Source organism: Megalops cyprinoides, chromosome 6, assembly GCF_013368585.1.
Source record: "Megalops cyprinoides isolate fMegCyp1 chromosome 6, fMegCyp1.pri, whole genome shotgun sequence".
NCBI lineage: Eukaryota > Metazoa > Chordata > Actinopteri > Elopiformes > Megalopidae > Megalops > Megalops cyprinoides.
In genome coordinates, this window is record NC_050588.1 from 6,634,647 (window position 1) to 6,656,663 (window position 22,017).

General features: G+C 42.0%; 2 protein-coding genes across 2 annotated transcripts; both read left to right on the forward strand.

The window, feature by feature from the left end:
- The first annotated feature begins 1,709 nt into the window (after positions 1-1,709).
- si:ch211-218o21.4 (actin-associated protein FAM107A) lies at positions 1,710-4,138 on the forward strand. Its single transcript, XM_036530697.1, has 4 exons — positions 1,710-1,943; positions 2,029-2,173; positions 3,116-3,257; positions 3,869-4,138. Exons 1-4 carry the CDS (start codon positions 1,736-1,738, stop codon positions 3,986-3,988), a joined length of 615 nt encoding a protein of 204 aa, XP_036386590.1. The 5' UTR covers positions 1,710-1,735; the 3' UTR covers positions 3,989-4,138.
- Positions 4,139-7,582: 3,444 nt separating this feature from the next.
- Positions 7,583-22,017, forward strand: LOC118779456 (renin binding protein). The gene is made up of 11 exons (XM_036531580.1): positions 7,583-7,708; positions 9,247-9,352; positions 9,671-9,746; positions 10,527-10,602; positions 11,851-12,029; positions 12,769-12,993; positions 16,284-16,365; positions 18,309-18,484; positions 18,904-19,035; positions 19,971-20,058; positions 20,685-22,017. The coding sequence occupies exons 2-11, from the start codon at positions 9,252-9,254 to the stop codon at positions 20,762-20,764; spliced, it is 1,215 nt and encodes a 404-aa protein (XP_036387473.1). The 5' UTR covers positions 7,583-7,708; positions 9,247-9,251; the 3' UTR covers positions 20,765-22,017.

A 22,017-nucleotide genomic window follows, 5' to 3' on the forward strand; every position in this document is an offset into this window, starting at 1 on the left:
AATTCTGATATGAGGATTCTAGATAATGACATCATACTTGTTGGGGTATGTATTCCATGTTACCAGGGCTTCAACTTGCCAAATATGGTAATTCTTTCGAATGTTGCCACTCAGTTTGTGTGTCTTACACACACACACACACACTCACGCAATATGATTAGAACAAGTCTGGCACTACCTTACTGGGTACCTGAGGTACATGAACAAGCAAACAAAATTTGTCGCTCCCAATGTTGATAAAATGTTTATTAGTTAAAAAACCACCCACCACATTTCATCAGCTTTCATTAGGGGAATTAAACTGTGCATTCCATTTTCTTGAAGGAACTGTTGTACCCTTAGACAAGATACTTAACCCAAAATATATTATATATACATACATATTACATATTACATATAATATATCATTGGGGAACTGAAAGTATTGAAGTGCCCTAATGGGTAAAAGCTACAGCAAAGTAACAACTACACGTATAATTCCACATACAAATCTAAAATAATAAAATAATCCAAGCACAAGATGCAAAAATCTTTAAAGTACTATTAATTAAATGTTGCATATTTGTTTTAGCCCTTCACCCTCTCGTAAATTTTAATTTTACAGTGTGAATATATTAAATGAGTGGCAACGTGTCAGGCCTGAGAATCTGCAGTCAAGATTGGGAGCAAGGTTGGGTGCTAGTCCGAGCTATGATTCTGCAGCGTCTCTAGAAAAGACGCAGGTTCATCCCTCATAGCATATACGGCCTAATTTCAAGAGAGGTAGCATACTGGTTCCAAACAAACCCGACCGTACAGCTGTACTCTGCTGCCCTCGTGTGTTAAAACGGTGGAAATGCAAACGTATAAGGGCATATTGAAATAAAGGTGAATACACACCTTTCTCGGGTATCGGCGCGCAGGTATCGGTGTCCGCAAGGTAACAGTGATAGCAGGAGGACGTCAGCATTCAGAAGACACTTGATTTATGAAGGCGTCACACTCCCCAGGTAGGTGAAAACAACTCGCCAGCGCTTTTATTATTCTGTACAATACAGATCAATGTCTTCTCTGTTTGTAGAATTACGAATGCGTCTTGGGTTCGTTGTATGATCGTCTTACCCTGCGGAGTTGTTGACTGACACAGGTGAATGGCATCTTGAGATGCAGTTAGACGATAGAACAAGTTAGACGACTACATGCGGTTGTGCAAGTCGTATCGTTGCGTCGTAGGTGTCAGTTAGATTCGTGTCATTTTGTTGGTGTGGTTGGCCGTTACGACTACTTATCTTCATAGCTTTACATTTAAATGACAAAAGTGAACGGAGTCTGATATAAAACACGTGGAGTGCAGTTTCAGGCGATATCTAAAAACTCGAAGACACCACCAACAACAAAGACTAGCAGATGTCACTGTAAACACTGAACACCATTTGCTAATTCGTTTGAAACACGCAGGGTCTGGGTGTGTTTTTAAGACATTCTTTTTACTTGTTTATGTTTTACCGCCAAATTATTATTACTGGCAATATTTTCTCCATTATCGCGGCTATCACTAGTAATCTTCAGTTATGTAGTTAGCTTTGCGTGCACACAAAGAAATGTGTACTTGTTGATGACCTATATAATGTGATTTGTATACAATTTCTATCTGTCAATTTAATTAATAATAGATTTGCACATCAGAGAAACTCTATCTGTCCTTCTCACTCATTGCAACCTCTCTCCTCTCTCCGCCTCCCCGCAATGCTCCAGAATGCAGCAGGAGCTGTGGCTGAAGACCAAATTACAGGTGCTCTCCTCCCTCAAGACAGTCAGTGCCATGACACCTGCAACTACCCCTTCTCCGAAGAGCGCCAGCACCAGGGCGAGCTCAACCAATGCTTCCCACTCACCAGCCAGCACCGGCCCCAGCAATGCCATCTGCACCAACTCAAATATGAAGGCCCGGCTGTGCGATGCAGGTTAGAACACTTGCTGCATTTGCGCACAGTGATGCAACATTAGCAGGTCGCGGCAAACCATTCCTGATTCCTTTTTTCCTTGCAGATGATGCTGTGAAACCTGAGTCTGCAAGCAGTAAAAACCTGTTAAGCCCACCCACTCCTGTTACACCCGACACTCCCATCAACCCCCTGAAGGCATCTAGGACCCACCAGGAGCTTCACAAGGAGCTGCTGCTGGCACACAAAAAGTAAGATGCTGTACGGGGTGGGGGGGAGCAGAAAATGGGGGGAGAGAGTTTGCTTTGTGTCCTGTAGAAAACTCGCTTGTATTGGTGACTGTCTCCCTTTTCCACAGTTGGTTATAAAAAATGAATGGCTGTCGCCCGCATCTTTTGTGTTGTGGGAGCATGTCCACACGTGGACTGCAACTGTACACCCTCACATATACCCATCTCTTCATCTCTCAGGATGCAGAGCCTCACCACAGGAATCCATGCACCATTATTTTAGGGCATTGAGGCACTTTCTCTCCACCAATAAAAAGCTTTCAATGGTCGAACAGCAAGTTACTCACACGCACACACTTCCATGCCATTAAAATTATTAATGCAAAAACAAAGCCAAGTTGCATTACGCTTTTTGGGCTGCATTACCTCACACAAACTGAACATGCACTGCTCCAAACCAAACTTCCCATCTGAAGAGAATGAGGTCTTTCTCTCACTTTGTCTGACATCCAAGTGTAAAATGCCTGAATACCACAAACGAAAGATAGTCCACGTTCGAGAAACCTGCCATTCAGCTGTGCCACATTGTCCAGGGCCGTTTATGTAATGGTCGACTCATTAAATCCTGTCCTCTTCCTCTTTCTCCCTCACTTCCTGCGTTCTGAATCTCTCTGTATTTCATCCTTTGTTGTTCACCCTAATACCTCATCTCTGGCCAACTTGCTGAGTCACTCAAACCTCTCCCCCATTCCTGTCATGTATTTGTCCCTCACAACTCCCTGTCCCCCTATTCACGTTCCCTGTCTCTCTCACCCCACTCCCACCACGTGCACCCGTCTGTCTTGCTCCCCCTCCCCCCACCTGGTTCACACATTCTTTCTGTCCCTCTCACTCTTTTCACTCTCCCCTGCACTGGTGCCCCCCTCCCCTGTCTGACCCCCCTCTTCTTCCTCCTGGCGACAGAGGGCTTGTGGTCTGCAGCAGGCCGGAGCTGCAGCGGGTGCTGGAGAGGAGAAGGAGGGAGCAGACGCAGAGAGAGGAAGGGGAGCAGGCCAGGACTCCGCTGGAGCAGGTGCTGCTGGCCAGGCAGCAGAGACACCAGGAGGTGAGGCCGCGCTCATAGCACCACTCACACCCAACCCACATCACAGAAACGGACAGCTTGGGCTATGCACAGCAGCCATTTTGCATCAGAACGCCACCACCCAGCTGAGGTGCAGGGGAGGGAAATATTTAACCAGTTAAAGAAGGGAATTATTAAATGGCCGGATCAAAAAAAAAGCCTGCTTGAGAGTTTAGCCAGGACACCAGAGAATCCCTTGCTGTTTATGATAAGTGCTACAGGATTTTTAAAGACCACAGTGAGTGGTCATCCAATAGATGCTTTTACTTACTGTTTGTATTTGGTGACCCCTACTGGCTCAGCATGACCATCAACTTGTCCAATGTTCAATGCCAAAATGGATTCAAAAATGGACAGTAAAATGAACTAAAATTCATTAGGCCGGCAAGTTTAAAGTTATTCTCTGCACAAAGCAGAAATTACATAATACAAATCATATGTGTTTTACTCGAAGCTCAAACATAAATTGGTTAACTTCTCTTACAGTCAAATTTGATGGTTTAAATGCAAACAGTGCTTCATTCTTATCATTACACATGAAAAGATAAAAGGTAAAGCCACTCTCACTCCATGTTTCCTTGTTTTGACCCTAGAGAGAGAGGCAGCAGGAGAGGATAAGCGAGGAGCCCCAGCTCTTGGAGTTTGTGCAAGTCCGACAGAACCTCAGGAAGATCCATTCTGCGCTGTACAAAACCACCACTTCAGAGGGCTGACACATGATTGGCCAAACTGCAGGAATCGCTGTTTGTAGCTAATTGATAAGGAGCTTTCTTCAATAGGCTAGGGAAGAGGACTTGCAGTCTCCGATGGACCTAAATGCTTATTGGTTTGTTTCTTTTAAGGGCTTGACCCCTGTCTCCCCATGTGACCCCTTCTTAATATCTTCTCAGTGGAATGTTCCGTGTAATTTGATCATGACAAATCAATCAGATGCAGAGCTGTTGGATTCACAAAAAATGTGTGGGTTGGTGGGTCATGAGGTTTTTACATTATTTATTTTTCTATCAAATGTCTAAATATTTACTCTTAATATAGTTCTCAGTGTCATGCAAGATCACCATTGTACTATGAGGTCAATACAGTATGATATACCCTCTGGTGTGATGAACTTGCCTTGTTAGCAATTAATGTACCTCAAAACTATAGGACAGATGTTAAGATGATTTGTAAGAATTTAACTTACCATTGCAGTATTATTCATTAACATGACAATATATCTCTTACTGTGGGTGTGGGATGTTAATTTGATTGCTCTACATACACACACACACTTCAAGATCCTTAATGTGGTGGACTCTGACAAGTGAAAATTACAGTTGCTCACTGCACAAAAGAGAAAGCCTAGGACTAGTCAAACTCCTCTTAACTCTGGGAGTTAACAACACTGTTACAGTCAACATCTATGCAGTGACAGCACAGTGCAACAAACTAGTGGGTTACGGAATACAATTTGACATCATACAGTCTCTGTAAGTTTGGCTAACATTGTCTAGCATGTTATTTCCAGCATACAGGATTTGAAAAAGTTCAATCTTAAAGTTAACTAAGCAAGGTTGAGAGCTCATTATTACTGTTAAACAGCCTGATATGATGCAATATATTGAAGTACCTGGTGTTCTCTCAGGAATTCTCTGGTTTACAATAGGGCTTACTCTGGGCTAGCTACCTAGCCACGGCCGCTGATTTAAATATACTGTAGTCACATGGCTAACACTTTACTGTTTGCTATTCTTGAACGAGCTACCCGTTATTGGCTAACAAGGTGGTGCATTGTACTTACAGTAAATAGATTAAAAGGGAAAGGAACTAAAATGACATAGGTATGTTTCTCCTGCTGTGAACCTATGTGAAGGGCATTGAATGCAGGTAATGGCATCAGAAAATAAAGATTCCCATGGTGTGATTTCATTAACGGTGAAAACAGAGATTGATTAGAAATGATTATCCATTCATTATTCTGTCAAAGCGAACAATTAATTTCCCTTGGCAGCCCGAGTGACAGCATGAAAACTCTGAAGTTTTGGCAGGCATTGAAAGGGCCGCAGTGGGTCTAACAGCTGTTACCTTGGCTTTTAGATTGACAGTCTGAACACACAAAAATGGTCAGGAACATTACAGTGCATGGAAGGCATGTAATTGACTTTTAATATAAGGTCACCCTGAGCAGGCTGCCACACGTCTTTGCCATTCTCTCTCCCAGCTGCCTACTCACCGTGTCCCTCCGAAGTCAGTTATGCTGTTAGGCTGCCTTTGAATTGACCTCCAGCTATTGCCATTTGTATCCATATAGTTTCGCTTATTATGACTTTTTAGAGAAAGGACTGGTTAAGCAAGAAGATTGTTGTTAAGGCCCTTGTATTGGTTTGTAGTGAGCATTTCCTACATTCCTGCATGTGGCAATAACGAAGCCTTGTGTGTTTCACAGACATTGTACTTTCTCCTGATTGTTGTTAATGATAACGCAGTATATGCAGAACGTGAGCTTAATAAAGTTTTTAAACTGATTGCTTAACTTTTAATAGCATTATTAAGCAGCTGTTATGGAGCTGTTTTCTGAAGAAGGAGGAAGAATAGTCACTGGTCACTTGGTGTTACTGGAAGTTGGGATTTCAGTATAGAATCCAATTTTGTGTTTTCACAGCCAGTCCAGATAAGAATTGATCTGAGAAGAAAGCCATTCGCACACACCTCTGTGAGATCAATTCTCTTGCCTTGCAAGACTGAACTAGATCTGTTTCAAGTGTATCCAGTTGCCAGTGCTGTTCTACCAGATGCTTTCTGTCTACCCTAGATCTTGGAAAAAAAAAACTCCCAGAAGAACTTTGCAATTCACAATGGCTTCTGGGATATCAGAAACAAGCCCTCTTCTGCACTTTTACACTAGTTATTGATTTTTTAAATTGTAGCACTTCCTCTCTAATTAGTATGGGCTCTGTGTGACGGCCTGTTGTTTTCTGTATGTACTGTTGTTCATGTAGCCTTATCACATTCACTTTTATACCTTTTCTTTTTAAATCACTCAGGATAAGTGTGAGGGCCAGGCAAACAGATGTAAATGTTATGGATAGGGACATTGGCACATATTTTACAACCAATTCCCCCCACAGTGGGTGGTTCACTTTCTGGCCACACCGTGACTTGGTTTACACCAAACTGAGTCCCAGTCTCAAGTATGAGATTAGTGTTACAGCTGCCTTCGGGCTGACTGGTGACCCCCTCCAGAATGAATACTGGGTTGACTGTCCTAGTTGTATTGGCGTAATAGTAAGCAGCTGCTGCTAGCTCAAGCTCTTTTCCTATGTGATAGTTTTTTTGATATATGTTTGTATTTTTACTCTTTACCCACTTTAGAGACTGTACATTTAAGCTCATTACCACTGTAAGAACAACTGCTGAATCTACCCAGGAGCATGCGGCAGGGTGCTCGCAATCTTCTGACACACACACCTACCACAGCTGTTTTTCAAACTACAAATCCCACAGTGCACCAGGAGACAGACAACGTTGAAGGATAGGTGGATCCTTGTGATGCAATCTGAGTAACTCATTGGTTCCCAAGCAATGTGTTGGCCAGCATCCTCAAACAAGGTGACCCTGGCCAACCCATTGCTATCCTGATGCAGGCTCCCAGATGTTGCCAGCACATGACAGGTTTTGAACCTTTGGCCTGCGCTTGGAACTATCAGTAGAATTACAATCATATTTTACATTTTACACAGCACACAATTGCATAATTCTTAACATTAAGGTGTACATATGCATACATTCACACATCTTCATTGCCCTTCTGCATTGTTTGCTCCATGGTAACCGCCAAGCTCCGTTATTGGCCACACTGCCACTAGGGGAACCAGTCCAAGTTTCCCCACATCAGCTGTGGTGCAGTTGTGAGAGAATATTCTAGCCTCCACCTGCTCCTGGAGTGAAACGTTACCCTGTTGATCATGCGGCGCCTGCTGTGCTCAGTTACAGTTGCTTCGCTACAGCTAGTCTATACATTTAACTAACCAGCAACGACTGGTATCACTTCAAAATGTCTTCCCTCTTTATGCAGAGAAAATTCTTCGCTGTACACAGACAAAACAGATATTTCAGTAAGACAAATATTTGCATAGGTGCGACTGTACTTGCGCTCATTTGAACTCTTTGCGGCGGTACAGGATCCCACCCATAGATATCGAAACGTTTCTATATCTATGATCCCACCGGGTCTGCATGCTCTGTGATATGACAGGCACATTCACGTGACCGCAGGACTACACGGCACATGACCAGCACGGTCATATGATGCACGGCTCAAACAACTGAGCAGGGCAGGCGTGATCTGATCACTGAAGCCAGAGTAAACTAGCCGAGTAATGTGCTAGCGGACTCATCCTCTTTTGACTGCGGTGAGAAGGAAAGCGTCAAAATATAGCTTGTGTGCTTAACAAGTAAGTGTGGAATAACACATTCGCAGCAACTGAAGCAATCTTTGGGGGGAAAAAAACATGCAACTTAAGAAGCCTTCTGGCTAGCTTACTGGCTACGATAACGTTATATGCTGATTTTGTTCTTTATCGTAATTCATGTAAGTGAAGTAGGTCTTTTCAATGCCTGTTAACTTTCGTGCACTAGCTAGCTAGCTTTAGCTATTTTTCCACAGCCGAGCGGAGTAGCTTGTTGCTGCATGTCAAAATTGCAGTTCCATGGGAATTGCGCAACCTGTGGAATATATAGATGTTCCCTGCCATCTGGCTGATATGGCTAAAAGTTTTGTTTGTGAACTTTGTGTTTTGTGAATGCCCCCTTTCACATATTGATTCCAATGTGTCGCTCTAGTCCTGATAAAACAGTTATCATACCCATTAAATACCCGTGAGAAGCTTTGCAACGCATCTTTTAGCCGAGTCAGCATATATTTTAGTCAGCCTAACCTCAAACCTTACATCCATTACAGCTGTTTTAAAATGGAGTATGGCTTCGGCTAGACCTTTCAGGTTCACACAAGCACATAGCAGGCGTCCCCAGAAGCCAACGATTTTAGCAAGGGGTAGCAAAAGTATTTTTCGGAAAAAAAATTTAATATCATCATGGAATTTAAAATTAGTATTTAGTACGCATCGAAACGATAGCGTGTTTTCCTGCTGTTAATGTTAACGGAAATTAGAAATTACATTATTAATTTGACCTGTGGCGGAGAAATATTTGTAATATTTGCAAAGTGCATAAACACCTTTGTAAAAGCTAATGAAAAGCCGTCTTGACCTTGCGCTCATGTGCGTAGCGATTACGTCAACATTTATAACTACAAAAGTCCATTTCGTTCCACTAAGATGATACATTTGTTGAAAGGGTACGGAGCTTTTTGTATGGCCGACTAAAAAAGATGCATATTTCTGAGAAACAGGAGTGGGTAAATACAGCATGAATGGAATTCTGAAGAGGTAGAAAATGCTCGCAGTTTGGAATTGGATTTTCTGCACAATTGGAGGTGACGGTGAATTGAATGGGACTCATGAATTCCCTTACGATCCTATTCAATTTCAATTTCCCCGGTGTAAATTGGTTTTGCTGCAATGCATGATACAAAAAAGAATGGTACATTCTTGAGATGACGGACATTGAATAGTAATCATTTCCCTTGAAATCATTTTAATAACTGATTTCAGTGCTCTTGGTCACTTCTTCTGGCACAGAACATTAAGATTGGCGTATAAAGGTGATTATTCAAGTGTCAGTTGCCTTGGCCTCATGCTTTATATCAGCTGCAGAATGCGTCACAGCTGCATTCATTTTCAGTACAGTACAGTGGTATTTGATGACATGGTATTCAATTTCTTGCCTCTTTTGTCAGATTGTTTTGCCCTTTGTTGCAATGCAGAGGTGGAGTTTCTTTATGGTTACAGCCATACACAGCATTTTGTCACCTCTTTGTAACCCATACATGCTCACATGCCTGCCTGTCCTGCTTGTGCTCTGTCATTTGAAGGGAAAATGAACACAGAGAAGTTGGAGCAGTTTCGGGAGAAAATTCGAGCAGAGCTTGACAGAGTGGTGGACTTTTGGCTGAAACATTCTCACGACAACCAATATGGGTACAATAATCCCTAAAGAAACTGTTTTTTTTTTCCTCATTTCTGTCATTAATGCCATCCTTGAGATATAATCCTGAAGTGAATTTGTATTTTGCTTTTAAATGTATTTCCAGTTTTGAGAAATGATCTCTGATAGAAATCAGTACAATCAAATTAGTGGTCTGTCTTCATATGCAGTGTCTTACTATTACTCGATTCTACTGTGGAAAAACAATCAACAAACACAGTACCTTCATTGTGAAGTCTTAAGTTTGCTGTTTCCTTACAATATAGAGCCTGTGATGTAAGGTGCAACTTTTTTCTGTCCTTTTTGTGCAGTGGGTTTTTTACTTGTATAGGAAAAGATGGAACAGTTTATGATGAGCTGAAATACGTGTGGTTGCAGGGGAGGCAGGTAAGCCCTATGTCAAGAGTTGATATATCACTATTTGATTTTAATTTGGTGTTCTCATTTTGTCACGCAAACTAGTAAAACCAGTAATGTGATGCAGTTTAGTACATGCCACTGCTAGGATGCTTGTTTTTTCTAGTTTGAAACTGAATATTGTTTCAAAATAGTCAGCAGACTCAAACTATACACAAACAGCTGAAAATTCATGCATAACAATTGTTCTTATTTCTTATCAGGGCAGAAAAGTTATCCACGGTCTTGAAGTCATTTCATTTGCAAAGCTTAACCTTAATTAGTTATTTTCAAGGATCTTTTCTTCCTAGCAAACTTTTAGTTAAACTGCACTGTACTTAATGTACATACAGTAATTGTCTGTACCAACAGCTATAATTGTTGCTATACCAACAACTTTGTTTACTGTATGTCGTCACATGTCAAATAAAACCTTTAACAATATCCTCAGGCAACAGAACAGGTCAGGATGGACTGGCTTAAAAATAACCTTGATAGCTCTTTAGCAGCAAGCTGTTTCCCTGCTTATTTTACAAATGCTTTTGGTGTGAAACTAAACTGAATGGGAATTGAGTAGCAATTTGTATTAATCGAGCCCAGTGTTTCTACAAGACATGCATCCAAGGAGCCATTGGTTTCACATGGTTTTTAGATTTGTGTGGAAGTTGATTTGTACTGTGGTTCAATTGCATGCTACCATTGACTGATGCACTTCTCTCTCTCTCTCTCTCTCTCTCTCTCTCTCTCTCTCTCTCTCCCCCTCAACTACAGGTATGGATGTACTGCCATCTTTATAGGACGGTGAAGAGATTTCACAGGACAGAAATACTGGATGCTGCCATATCAGGTCAGTGCTGTAGGGCACAGTGCCATGTACATTAATGAATAGAAAAGGAATATTATGAATTAATATTCATAGAAAAGGAAAGTGGATAGAATGGTCTCAGTCTTGGTCTTGGTAGATGTGCCAATAATAAAAACAAAACAGGCTTATGAAGGTAGGGCTCCTGCAGACATCTCTATTGAATTTTGAAGGGATTGTTTCAGATGATGTGTAGTTTACATACAGTGTAAGAAGGAAGGCCACTGAAGAGAAAAATGCAGGAATCAAGTAGTTAACGCCTGGAGTAAGGCAGGGATTAATTCTAGTGATAGTACTGAATAAGACGAGGAGAGACCTTGAGGCCAAAGTAGAATATATAGCAAGAACCACAAATGTAGAGTACAAGAGGGAGGAATCTAGTGAATCCGTACTGCTCAGATGTGAAATAATGCAATGCTGCTACCCCTAATCCCCAGATAGTTTGTTATTTTCAGATCATTTGCTGACATTTCCTTTAGTATGTAGTATTCCACGAAAACATTTGTCTTGTGTATATTGTAATTATCTGCTTAATAAAACACTGTAATTATAGAATGAAACTCTTAACACAGACTCTTGATTTTACATAACGGCTTGATATTGAGTAGGCTGCTGTAATTCCTCGAACAAGCTGATTTTGATAAAAGCAGCCTTTCACACCATGAGCACTTATGTTGAATGATGTCACTGATCATGGTGAATGAGATGTTACCCTCCTCTTTGTAAAACAGGTTGAGATCCTCGGATGAAAGGCAACATAATTCATATTACTATTTTTGATTTCAAAGACAAATTTGGGCATTAGACTTTGGGCATTAGACTAAAAGAATGTGAAAGAAAGGAAAGACACAAGAGAAGAGGAAGTTAAGAGTGAGCTTCAGAAGGGTGTGAACTGGAGGTCAAAGGTTACATCAGGCAGTAGGGAGGAAATAAATCACATGATCAAAATGAAAATATCTTATGTGCTAACAAGGCCACCTCTATTGCATTTGCGTTTTTTTTTTCAAAGATTTTGTTAATTCAGCCACTTCTTTTGTCTACATTTAAGATTATTTATTCTTCTGCTCGAGTAGTTGATGAAGATCCTTACTTAAAAACATAACAGATGCTGTAAAGTATACAGTTTGTTAACTTTCTACAATGGAGGCATCTCCAAATTGTTACCACCTGGGATTGCAGGAACGATGCTTTATTTTCTTGGATATTTACTTGGTAACCTGTTCTTCCGTGCAGGAGGGAAGTTCTTGCGGCAGTTTGCTTGGGTTCCCTCTGCTGGCAGCTCAGGGAAGTGCGCCTTCTGCCTGTCCAGAGACGGTAAAGCTGTGAAGGTGCAGAGAACAATCTTCAGTGAATGTTTCTATGTAATGGCCATGGATGAGCTGGCTAGGGTCACGGGAGACCAGGAGATGCAGGTAAGGTAGCTGCTTTCTGAAGGAGGTTCACAACAAATGAGAAATGATATTGTACAAACTTTATTTGTACCACAGCTAACTTGATAAGTAGTTGACTAATTATCCAATGTTGTGCTGAGAGAAATTGGTTCGCTGCTCCCCTCGTTGATTGGAAATTTACTGTAGTGGTGAAGGGCCAACAAAAATTCTTAAGACAATGGTAATACACACATGTTGTTAAATATTCCACAGTTCTTAGCTCTATCAGAAGTGGCTTAACACAAAATAAGTTATTTTCACATTTTCAGCAAGGTTTACATAAGCAGTGTAAAATAAGAAAAACACTCACAGGCATTTCTGTGACCTGCAAAATCAGTTATAATGAAGTTACAGTTAAAACTTTTTATCTTAATACAGGGTAGCAAACTTTCTATGCTTGCTCTCTCATTGTAATAGACTATGATACTTTGAATTCAATTTTCCAGTTGTGGGTTTTTGATACTTTGATCAAAGGAGCAATACTGATGTATTATAGATTGCCACTCTCACGCTCAGTACCTTATGTTTTGTCCTGCGGCACCATCCAAAAAGAAACCAAAATACAGAACTTCTCAAAAACACTACAAAATGTAGAACTTCTCTTTCCTGTAGCACTGGCGTGTTCCTCCCATTCATTTTATGCAGGCCCCATCTGTTTCCTGCTCTGATTTTCTGTGTGTGGTGGCTTTGGCCCAAGTTCCTGGGATTTCTGTGGTTGCAGGCGGAAGCTGAGAGGGTGATGGACCTGCTTGTGCACTGGGTCCGGGTGGACCCATCCGGCTTAGGCCGGCTGCAGCTGCCCGGAGACCCTCCGGTCAACAGCATGGCAGTACCCATGATGCTCTTGTGCCTGGTGCAGCAGCTTACAGAGGGCAGGGCGGAGCTGGCGGGTAAATACAGGGAACTGGGCCAGTGGTGCGTCCAGCAGATTCTCCAACACGTGCAGGTAAGGGCCACACTAGTGCTGGTCTAGACACTGAGGCCTGCTCCCTTTTGAAGGCCCCTGAACGTGTGTAACAGTCGGTGGCGATCTCTGCTGGGTTCACTGAGCTCTTGGTGTGACCCTTTGAGCTCATTCTTCACTCACAGGTACATGGTTTGTGATGGGGTTGAACTTGCATGAAGCTGAGTGTCAGTGTATAAGAAACCTGACATTTGGCTTGCAAAGTTAAAATGAGACATTGAGTGCAGACACTGATACTTCAGTGATCACAGAAGAGTAGCAGACCTGCTTGTCAGTAATTTTGGGCTAGGTCCATGGGTTGATCCATGAGGCTGCTGAAAGACTCAGCTAGTGGGATGTAAATGAAGTGGTTCCTGTTCTTGTTTTGCCCTACTATCATTGTGACCTGTTCTGCAGCTGTCTCCACAGCATCTCCAGAGCATCTCTTTGTATCCATTGCGTTGATATGACATTTTGAAACTTCTAGTAAATTGCATGAAGATTCCTTCACAAATTGTATTGTTTGGCAGTACAATACACTTCCGAGTAATTATACAATTACATAAAGATAAAGAGTGCAAGCAGCAGCAAACAGGATTAAGCTGGATAAGCACAGGACAGAATGTTCATAAAATGTATTATATATCATTATGTGGGTATTATATATAAGTGGATGGCTGTGTAGCATAGTTTTTTAAGGAGCAGGACTTGTAACCAAAAGGTTGCCAGTTCAGTTCCCCACTGGGGCACTGCTGCTGTACCCCTGGGCAAGGTACTTAACCCACAATTGCCTCAGTAAATATCCAGCTGTATAAATGGATAACGCAGTAAAAAAATACAAGAATGTAACAGATGTAAGTCACTCTGGATAAGAGCGCCTGCTAAATGCCAATAATGTAATGGAAAATTTAATATCAGGATACCCCAACCCCGATTAATGTAAACTTTTTAAGCAACCACTCACCCAACTCCATATATTTCCATGTTAAATGAATGTTTTCAATGTCAAATAGAAGCCTTCTTTTTTATATTTTGTTGTCTAGCAGACACTCCTATCCAGAGTGACTTCCAATGCACAAATACAAAGTGCATTTAACAAACCAACGAGGACATGTACATGATTCACCACATAAGTGAAACGCAATAGCTTCACTATTATGAGAACGGACAAAATGCAAAAAAAACTACAAACAACAAAACTACAATATAGGGGAATAAGATCACACCAGGGTAGGGGAAATGAGGTACAGTTTGAAGAGGGGGGTCTTAAGTGTGTGATGGAATGTGGCTAGAGATTCAGCTGTTCTGACTGCAATAGGAAGCTCATTTAACCATATAGACGCCAAGATGGTCATGACCATGACTGGTGACTGGGATATACACATTACAAGGTTGGTTGATATGTTTGTGTAGGTTAATAATTATCACTAGGTTAGTATGTTTTGCTAGTTTTTTTTGTTCACACATGGTTGAGCATGAAAATTACCCTTCTGCAATAGTGCTCCCTTGTGAAAGTCAATGATGATTTACAGTAAGAGTTACAAAAAAATTCAAAGATGTTTCATGTTTCAAAAGTATGCAAATATCATTAATAATATTAAAGAAAATGTTTGTGTAAAATTGTAGTTATGGTTTTTAAAAAAATGCATTGGCCATGTAGAGTCCCTATAATGATGACATTTCAGGACAGATTCAGTATTCAGGACAGATCTTGAACACGTTTAAACATTCTCCAAACATCAAAATTTCAGTTAACAGAAATATGTTTGACATGGTACGCTGTCTTTAAGAAAATCAGGTCTGTTCTAAAGGTGGTTGAGGAACTGGTTTGTTTTGATTTCATCCCCTTATGGCTTTAATAGTATTATGACTTAATAGCATTAACTGTCAACACTGTCACACACCATCACTGTTTTCTGTATTGTTTATATTATTTTTGTTTTTGTAAAATGTAGGGAAATAAAATGGTATGTACAGAAAATCAAAGCACCTAACACCTTTAACGCCTGTGCTAACGCTATTGCAATAGCAGCCCCGAGAACCAAAAATCAATCATAACACATTTTCAAATCCATGACCATTTTGTGTAAGGTTCTGTGTTGTTGTTCATCTACATGCCCCACATAGTATGAAATTTGGAGGTTTAGGCTAAAATATGCATTGTGGGCGTATTTGTTGCATTCTTGCAAATAGTAATTTGTTCGTCATTCTTGACGAGCCTTTAAAAAATTGTAACGAACATAACATTTCATATTACATAACAGGTCATTCATTTATGAGTCTTATTCATGTGAGTGCATTTTATGTCTCTAGTCTTAGCGTCTGTTTTCTGTAATACTGTCTTGTCTATGTGTGCCTGTGTCCCCATGTGCATTTGTTAGTGTCTCATTTTTTGTCTGTAAGAGAAGGAGGGAATTGAGTGGGTGTACATCTCTGTCCTTTTACTGTGTCTGTTGCATTTGTGCTAGCCTGTTTGTGTGTGTGTGTGTGTGTGTTTGTGTGTGAAAGAGAGAGAGGGAGAGAGAGAGAGAGTACGTTACGGCCGAGCGATCAATCTGTGAGTTGGAAATCGCACCCTGCATCAATCTGGCCCCGTTACTGGAAGGGAGGGTGCATGGAGAGGGGGCGGGGTGGGGAGGGAGGGGGGAGAGATTGGTGCAGTGCAGATGTAATGAATAGTGGCGGAAAGGAGGGGGGGGTGAGGTGGGGGGGGACGCAGCAGAAGGGGGCGGCGCTCAATTACAATTTCCCTCTCTCTGCCAAGTAATTCATTTCATAAGCAATTACCGGTCTGGCTCTAGCGTGCTGGCTGGCCGTTTTCATTCTAACTGAAATAAATGAGCTGTCAGGGTGGCGCAGTGTGGTGGGGGGGGAGGGTGGTATAGACAGTCAGGAACCCACTCGCCTGCATTACTCACCCAAGAAGAGCCGCCAGGGCACCTGAACAGCAAGGGTCTATACAGACTGTTTGGCCATCAGTTACAGGTCATTTTGCGCTCTCAGTATGCGTTAGAGCTCATTGCTTGAAAACTGTCCAGCCATTCATTTTTTTATATTAGTAAGCAGCTGTGCTTATTTAATCGAAAGCTTTTAATCAAATTCTACCCACAAAGCTGTGTTGATTCCATTGCATGTTGTATGAAAATGCATTCTGTTTGAATCAAATGTATTTAACATTAAATTTTGTTTGTTATGTGTTCTGTTGACTGTGGCAGTTCAATGTGTGTTTTCCTGGGTAAAAAAAAGCATATCTGAGTGCATATTGTCAACTGAAACCTGTTTATTTTGCACAGAGAGACGGGACTGCCATTTTGGAAAATGTCTCCAAGGAAGGAAAGGAACTGCCTGGTTGCCAGGGGCGACTGCAGAACCCAGGTGACACAATGTCAATAAAACCTATTCTCTTCTACCTGTTGTTTTTTCCCTCGTTGCTCTATTTGTGTAGCCCTTTTTCAAGCCACATAAAGGCTTTCTGCTGTGTGCTGGCAGTCAGTTGTCTGTTTTTGAAATCTATTTATGAGCCGCCTTGGGTTTGTGACTTCAGTTCAACCCCAGAGACCGGAAAAAAGCTGCTTTGTACGTGACCAATTACTTCCAATTCCCCTGCACTGTGGTGTAATTATTTACAATTACCCAGCCCATCCCCAGCTTTCCCGCTGACTGGTCCTGGAATTAAAATTAATTCCTCTCTGTGCACATCCATGCGCACGCATACACACACGCAATCTTTTGGCTCTCCTCTGGGCAGCTTGCTTTTGTTTGAATACACGTGTATCCTTTTCCCAGAGATGTGAACAGTCTCGATGCTTTCAATGCGACGCTCACTACAAATGATATTTCATCCTGAAAAGGAACGACAGATCCCTCTCGTTGGCAGAAATGGAAATGAGATATTGCGCCGCAGACTATTTCAGGCTTTTAAGCATGAATTTCATGCACGTTTTTATACACACAGCAGGTTCTTTTTATCGCTTGTTCATTTCCAAAATAGAAACTCCAGTGTATAATTGCGTATGTCGGAGCACAGCTGTGCTTTCACAGTTTATAAATTTTTCTTGCCTTTCCACTGCAAGTTCACTGAGCTGCTCCTGAAATGACCTTTTTCTGGAACAAAAAGTACAGGTAAAATCACAGTGAATACTCAGTATAAATACTCAGTGAATAAGTCATTCATTTCATCATACTTGATGGCTATAGAAACTGAGGAGCCTCCAGTACCAGCTTATATTTGCTCATTACAAACATGTGATGAAACATTGTGTGTAAAGACATATTTCATTTACTCCAGCCATACAGAAGCAGTTGCCTCATTACAGCTGTTGTGTTGTACAGTACATAACACTTCAGTGTTTTCATATGAAGATGTAAACCCCCAAAAGGAGTTTGGAATAAGGTGTCGGCAAATGGCTACTCCATTTCAAACAGCTCTTAAAATGCTTTTAGTTTGTTGGATTAGATTTAGCAGTCCAAAACACAAGCACTGCTGTGAGAAAAGTGGTTGCGTAGCCCAAAAACAAACTCACAACCAGTCTCTGTCGGGGAATCGGGGTGGGAGGGGGGTTTTAGTGCGTGTCTTTGGAGATTTCATCAGAGTAAATGCTTGGTGCTGCTCTGATGCATTAACGACCTAACCGGCTCCGTAGAGCAGTGCAATAATACCAAACAGTGATCGATAAGAGTCACATTGGCGATTATGTTTAGTAAAAGAGACAGAGTGGCATTCAGAGCACAAACCCTTTTTCCTCCGAAACAGCAGGCCTCAGTGTGGTGCTTGGTCACATTGCTAGTGTAACCCGTCTCAAGAGACGCAGAAACGGAGGACTGGCCTGATTGGACAATTCAGGGAGAAGCCATAATGGAAACGCTTAAACAAAGCGTCCGCATATGTCGTTTTAGAATGCATTTTTCTGTTGAGACAGGTGAGCCATTTAGGTGTTGGAGCCCCTAGAAAGTGTTTTTTCAGTTGTAGTGTTCAAACCACAAGGTGCCAGAACATGGGTTGCTGTGGGGGGTTCTTCCCTAGGAGAGACAGCCAATTTGACAGCATGATTTGTTCCCAGATTACCCCGTTCAGTTTACGACATGATAGAATGCATAGGAGAGATAAAATGCTTTGGAGGGAAGGGGGAAATATGTTATGATCCTTTTAGTGCAGTGTCTCTTCAGTGTGTGTTAACTAACCTCAGTGTCCATCAAGATGCAAAATTCTCACACAGTATCATGATCCACTTCTGGGAGTGGAACATACACTGTACTCACTCCATGTAAGTCTCTCTGGATCCTAAATGGCAAAAAAATGTGAACACAATGTTGCTCAGGTCATGCCCTGGAAGCCGGCTGGTTCCTGTTCCAGTATGCTGTACAAGCCGGTGACCAGGAGCTGCAGAGGACAGCCGTGGACAAGTTCATGGAGGTCCCCTTCCACAAGGGCTGGGACCAGCAGCACGGGGGGCTCTTCTACTTCCTGGATGTGGATGGCCATTGTCCCACACAGGTGAGCACATCAAAGCTGTCAGCTGTGTCCACTTTCACTGTCTGCCTTGGTTTATAACAGCAATGATGATAGATGTAAACCTTAGTTAAGTCAATTTTGAACAGTAAAATGCTTCAAAATATCTATCTTGAATTCAAGTTTTAAGACACAGCATGTAAGTAGTCCTAGTGTACTGGTGATGATTTTTCTGACCATACAGGTTAAGGAATCAAAAGGCAGTTGCATGAGTTTCTAACAGCTGCATTTTACACTTTGTCACTGGGTTAATGCTCTCATCTAGAGTGACCTAAAAAGCAAGAATACAGAGGTGCATATTATAAAGGCACAAGAACAACGGCACCAACAGAGCATGCCATACAGCACAGATCGATGCGTCACGCAGGGATGTAATGTTGTCGTCGTGGCCGTGTGTCTGCCAGCTGGAGTGGAGCATGAAGCTGTGGTGGCCGCACTGCGAGGCCCTCATCGCCTACCTGATGGCATACCGCCACACCCGCGAGCCTCGGCTGCTGGAGAGGTTCACCCAGGTGTACGACTACACCTTCAGCCATGTGAGTAGGCCGAAGAGAAGAGCCGAGGCACGTCGCCAGGCAGCGGTGTGCTGCCGAAAGCCTTGAGCCATCAGTCCGAATTCCACAGGGATGTCAGCTCACGGGTTCATCCTTGGTTGTAGGTCACAAGCCAAAGGGTCTAGATCAGGGCCTCTCAATCCTGGTGACGGAGGGACACGGTTGCTTTAATTCTAGTCTCGCTCTTAACTGTCCGTTTCGACACTCAGCGTCTAGAGTGAAGCCATTTAGCTTTCCTTTCTTTGTATGTCAGCGACATATAAAGCAAACCCCCTGGATTGGTGTAGAGTAGCCTTGGCTACATGCTAATGATGGTTAAGTCTCACTCTCGGGCAGGTAGTAGGTAAGACCCTTAAGTTTAATTAAAGTTTTAATCTCTTTTAAATATATATATGCACTACTAAGCATTTTGACCCTACCTGTTTGGACACTGACAATGTAATGATCAGGGAGTAGCTGGGATTCACTTGCAGTTCCATCTCAGTTTTATACATACCTGTATAATATTTATGTATCTCTCTCATATATATATATATATATATATATTATATTTATATTATATTTATATAAGGATCGTGTGTTTTGTGTAACAAATATAAATTGAATTACCAGAAAAACAATGTAGTGAGTATTAATACCATTTCATGAGTTCGAGATCTTGGTCATTAGTGTAGAGCTCAAATCAAATGGCGAAAAAATGGGAAAACACACAATTGATGGCAACATATATGGATGAACTGTCCACTCAGTGCCGTGATTGCACTTGTAATGTTCTCTGCACTCTACAGTAAAGCTGATTACGTTCAGCATATTTGCAGACATGACTAACTGCTCACTGGACAACCTTTTGGGTGTTGTGTGAAATGTCTTCCTCCAGCAGGACCTAACTTTCTGTTCCTCTCCTTGTTTGTGGCCAGTTTCCTGATGCAGATCATGGGGAGTGGTTTGGGTATCTGACACAGCAGGGAAGCGTGGCGCTTCACTTCAAGGGAGGACCTTTTAAAGGTGAGGCTCACGTCAACACACAGGTCACCTGACAACATGGTATAAACATTTAGACTATTAGATTTTTGCCTCTGTGATCAGCCTGGTTCAGACATTTAAAATATGGTACCTTAAAGAGCATCTAGGGCCAGTCTGAAAAAATATCCTAAAATACCATGTATTATCGATTATATAATTGAAGCTTGATATTAATTTTAACCTTTCTGGGAAAGAAAGCATTTGAAAATGAACCCTAGGGGAAGGTGTTGAACTTACAGCTACAGGTTACAGTTGTCAAATTGAGTAAATAGCCTGTGGGTATGATGAACTAAACACTTTCCTTGCGTTTCATTTTCTCACTGAATAACCTTAGTGCCTCTCAGCCTGGCACTGATACAAAATATAGTGGCAGGCTGTGTATTGCTTTACATACCAATTCCTGCTGCTGTGACCTCAGTCAGTACACACATTACTACCATACCCTCAAGCAAGGCAGCACAAGCACCTTTCTCCAGTGGAAAATGGATATTCATGGATGTAGTTGTGAAAAATCACTGTAATCAAACTCTTTGAGAAGTCTGACCTGAAACGACCCCTTTATTTGATGAAAAGCGCACCTGATAGATTGGTTTGTTGCTCTCCCGTAGGGTTCTTCCATGTGCCTCGGTGCCTGTATATGTGCGAGAGACTCCTGGACAGCCTCTTGGGGGATTCCTGTGATTCCTGAGGCCCTAGTGCCTACATGACCCTGAGATGCCCTCAACATTGCCTCCTGGGTTCATAAGGGACAGATTTGGGGGGGGTGTAAGGGTGGGTACTGTCAGCTTCATTTTGCCTTCACTCCTGAGAGAAACTTCTGGATAGCGCATGCTGTCAGATTAATTGCATCCATTGCCACTTTTGGAGGATATCCAGTGCAATCCATTACCTTTGAAAAATTGGGCAGTCATCCAGTTTGGTTTTAACGATGACTGAACCCAGGGCATCTAACTCCGCTCCTTGCGGCTGCGGCTCCATTAACTTCTGTCCGGCCTTGGTTCTCCTGCAGATGGTTCCGAGGTGGCTCGTGATTTCAGCAGATCCCTATCTGCATTAACTGGGCTCTGCCGAAGCAGCCTTGTGCATTAATGCCTGCAATATCAATTTCACCTATGTTAACAACATGTATGAGCTCATAATCCTCCATTTTAAAACATGTCCTTCTTCTTTGCAAGCTGTCAGTTGACAACCTTGCCTCTGTGACTATCAGTGTTTAGCCTTATGCACTCCACACATATTTTACACAAGATGTCCAATTGGTTAGTCCTGTCGGTCATACGTGTCTTGGGGGAAGGCATACAAGAGCAAAATTTACCTGTCATGACTGAACCATGGCTCAAAAAGGTCAGTCTATTACAGATGGGCAATGCCTCAGGCTCAACCATTGTGACAGTTTCCAAAACTGAAGCAGGGCAACTCTCTTCAGACTGAGAATTAAGCATCCCATACAATGTATCTGTCTGCTGGGCAGGCAAGCCTTGGCCTTCTGGCCCTCACAAACTCAATTACTGCATCCCCTTAGGGTGATGAAGGGGGCTGAGGCTGGAAAAAACCTTTCAGTTAATCCCTTGTCTGGCAACCTCCCATATTCATGGTCTCCAGGCAGTATATATGAGTATGTATTGACTTATGGCTGAGAAGCTGTCATTGTTGCAGAACCCTGCAGATAATCAATTGTTTCTGCAATTGTAATTTAACAGCTCCACATTTGTTGCCGCCTTTGCTAAAACTTTGAAGGTTCAGTGGTTTAAAATTCTTGTCTCACACACTAGGACAGTGAAAGTCATAAAGGCACATTACAGCTAAAAATCTTACGGAGTCTTCTCTGAATTACAGTAAAATCTGTGTATTTTTGTCTGAAAAGAAGGGGTGTACTACGGTTTAAATGGTAGTTTGAAAACAGCCGTTCAACTGTATATTACATATGCAAGAACCACATAC

What these genes read in the sequence shown, in the direction of transcription:
- si:ch211-218o21.4 (XM_036530697.1), top strand. Translation starts at nt 1,736, where the DNA reads ATGCAGCAGGAGCTGTGGCTGAAGACCAAATTACAGGTGCTCTCCTCC. An exon ending in GGCCCGGCTGTGCGATGCAG is followed by an intron (nt 1,944 to 2,028) that starts GTTAGAACACTT and finishes TTTTCCTTGCAG; the next exon opens with ATGATGCTGTGAAACCTGAG. An exon ending in CTGCTGCTGGCACACAAAAA is followed by an intron (nt 2,174 to 3,115) that starts GTAAGATGCTGT and finishes TCCTGGCGACAG; the next exon opens with AGGGCTTGTGGTCTGCAGCA.
- LOC118779456 (XM_036531580.1), top strand. Translation starts at nt 9,252, where the DNA reads ATGAACACAGAGAAGTTGGAGCAGTTTCGGGAGAAAATTCGAGCAGAG. An exon ending in GGGGCGACTGCAGAACCCAG is followed by an intron (nt 16,366 to 18,308) that starts GTGACACAATGT and finishes AATGTTGCTCAG; the next exon opens with GTCATGCCCTGGAAGCCGGC. An exon ending in CAAGGGAGGACCTTTTAAAG is followed by an intron (nt 20,059 to 20,684) that starts GTGAGGCTCACG and finishes GCTCTCCCGTAG; the next exon opens with GGTTCTTCCATGTGCCTCGG.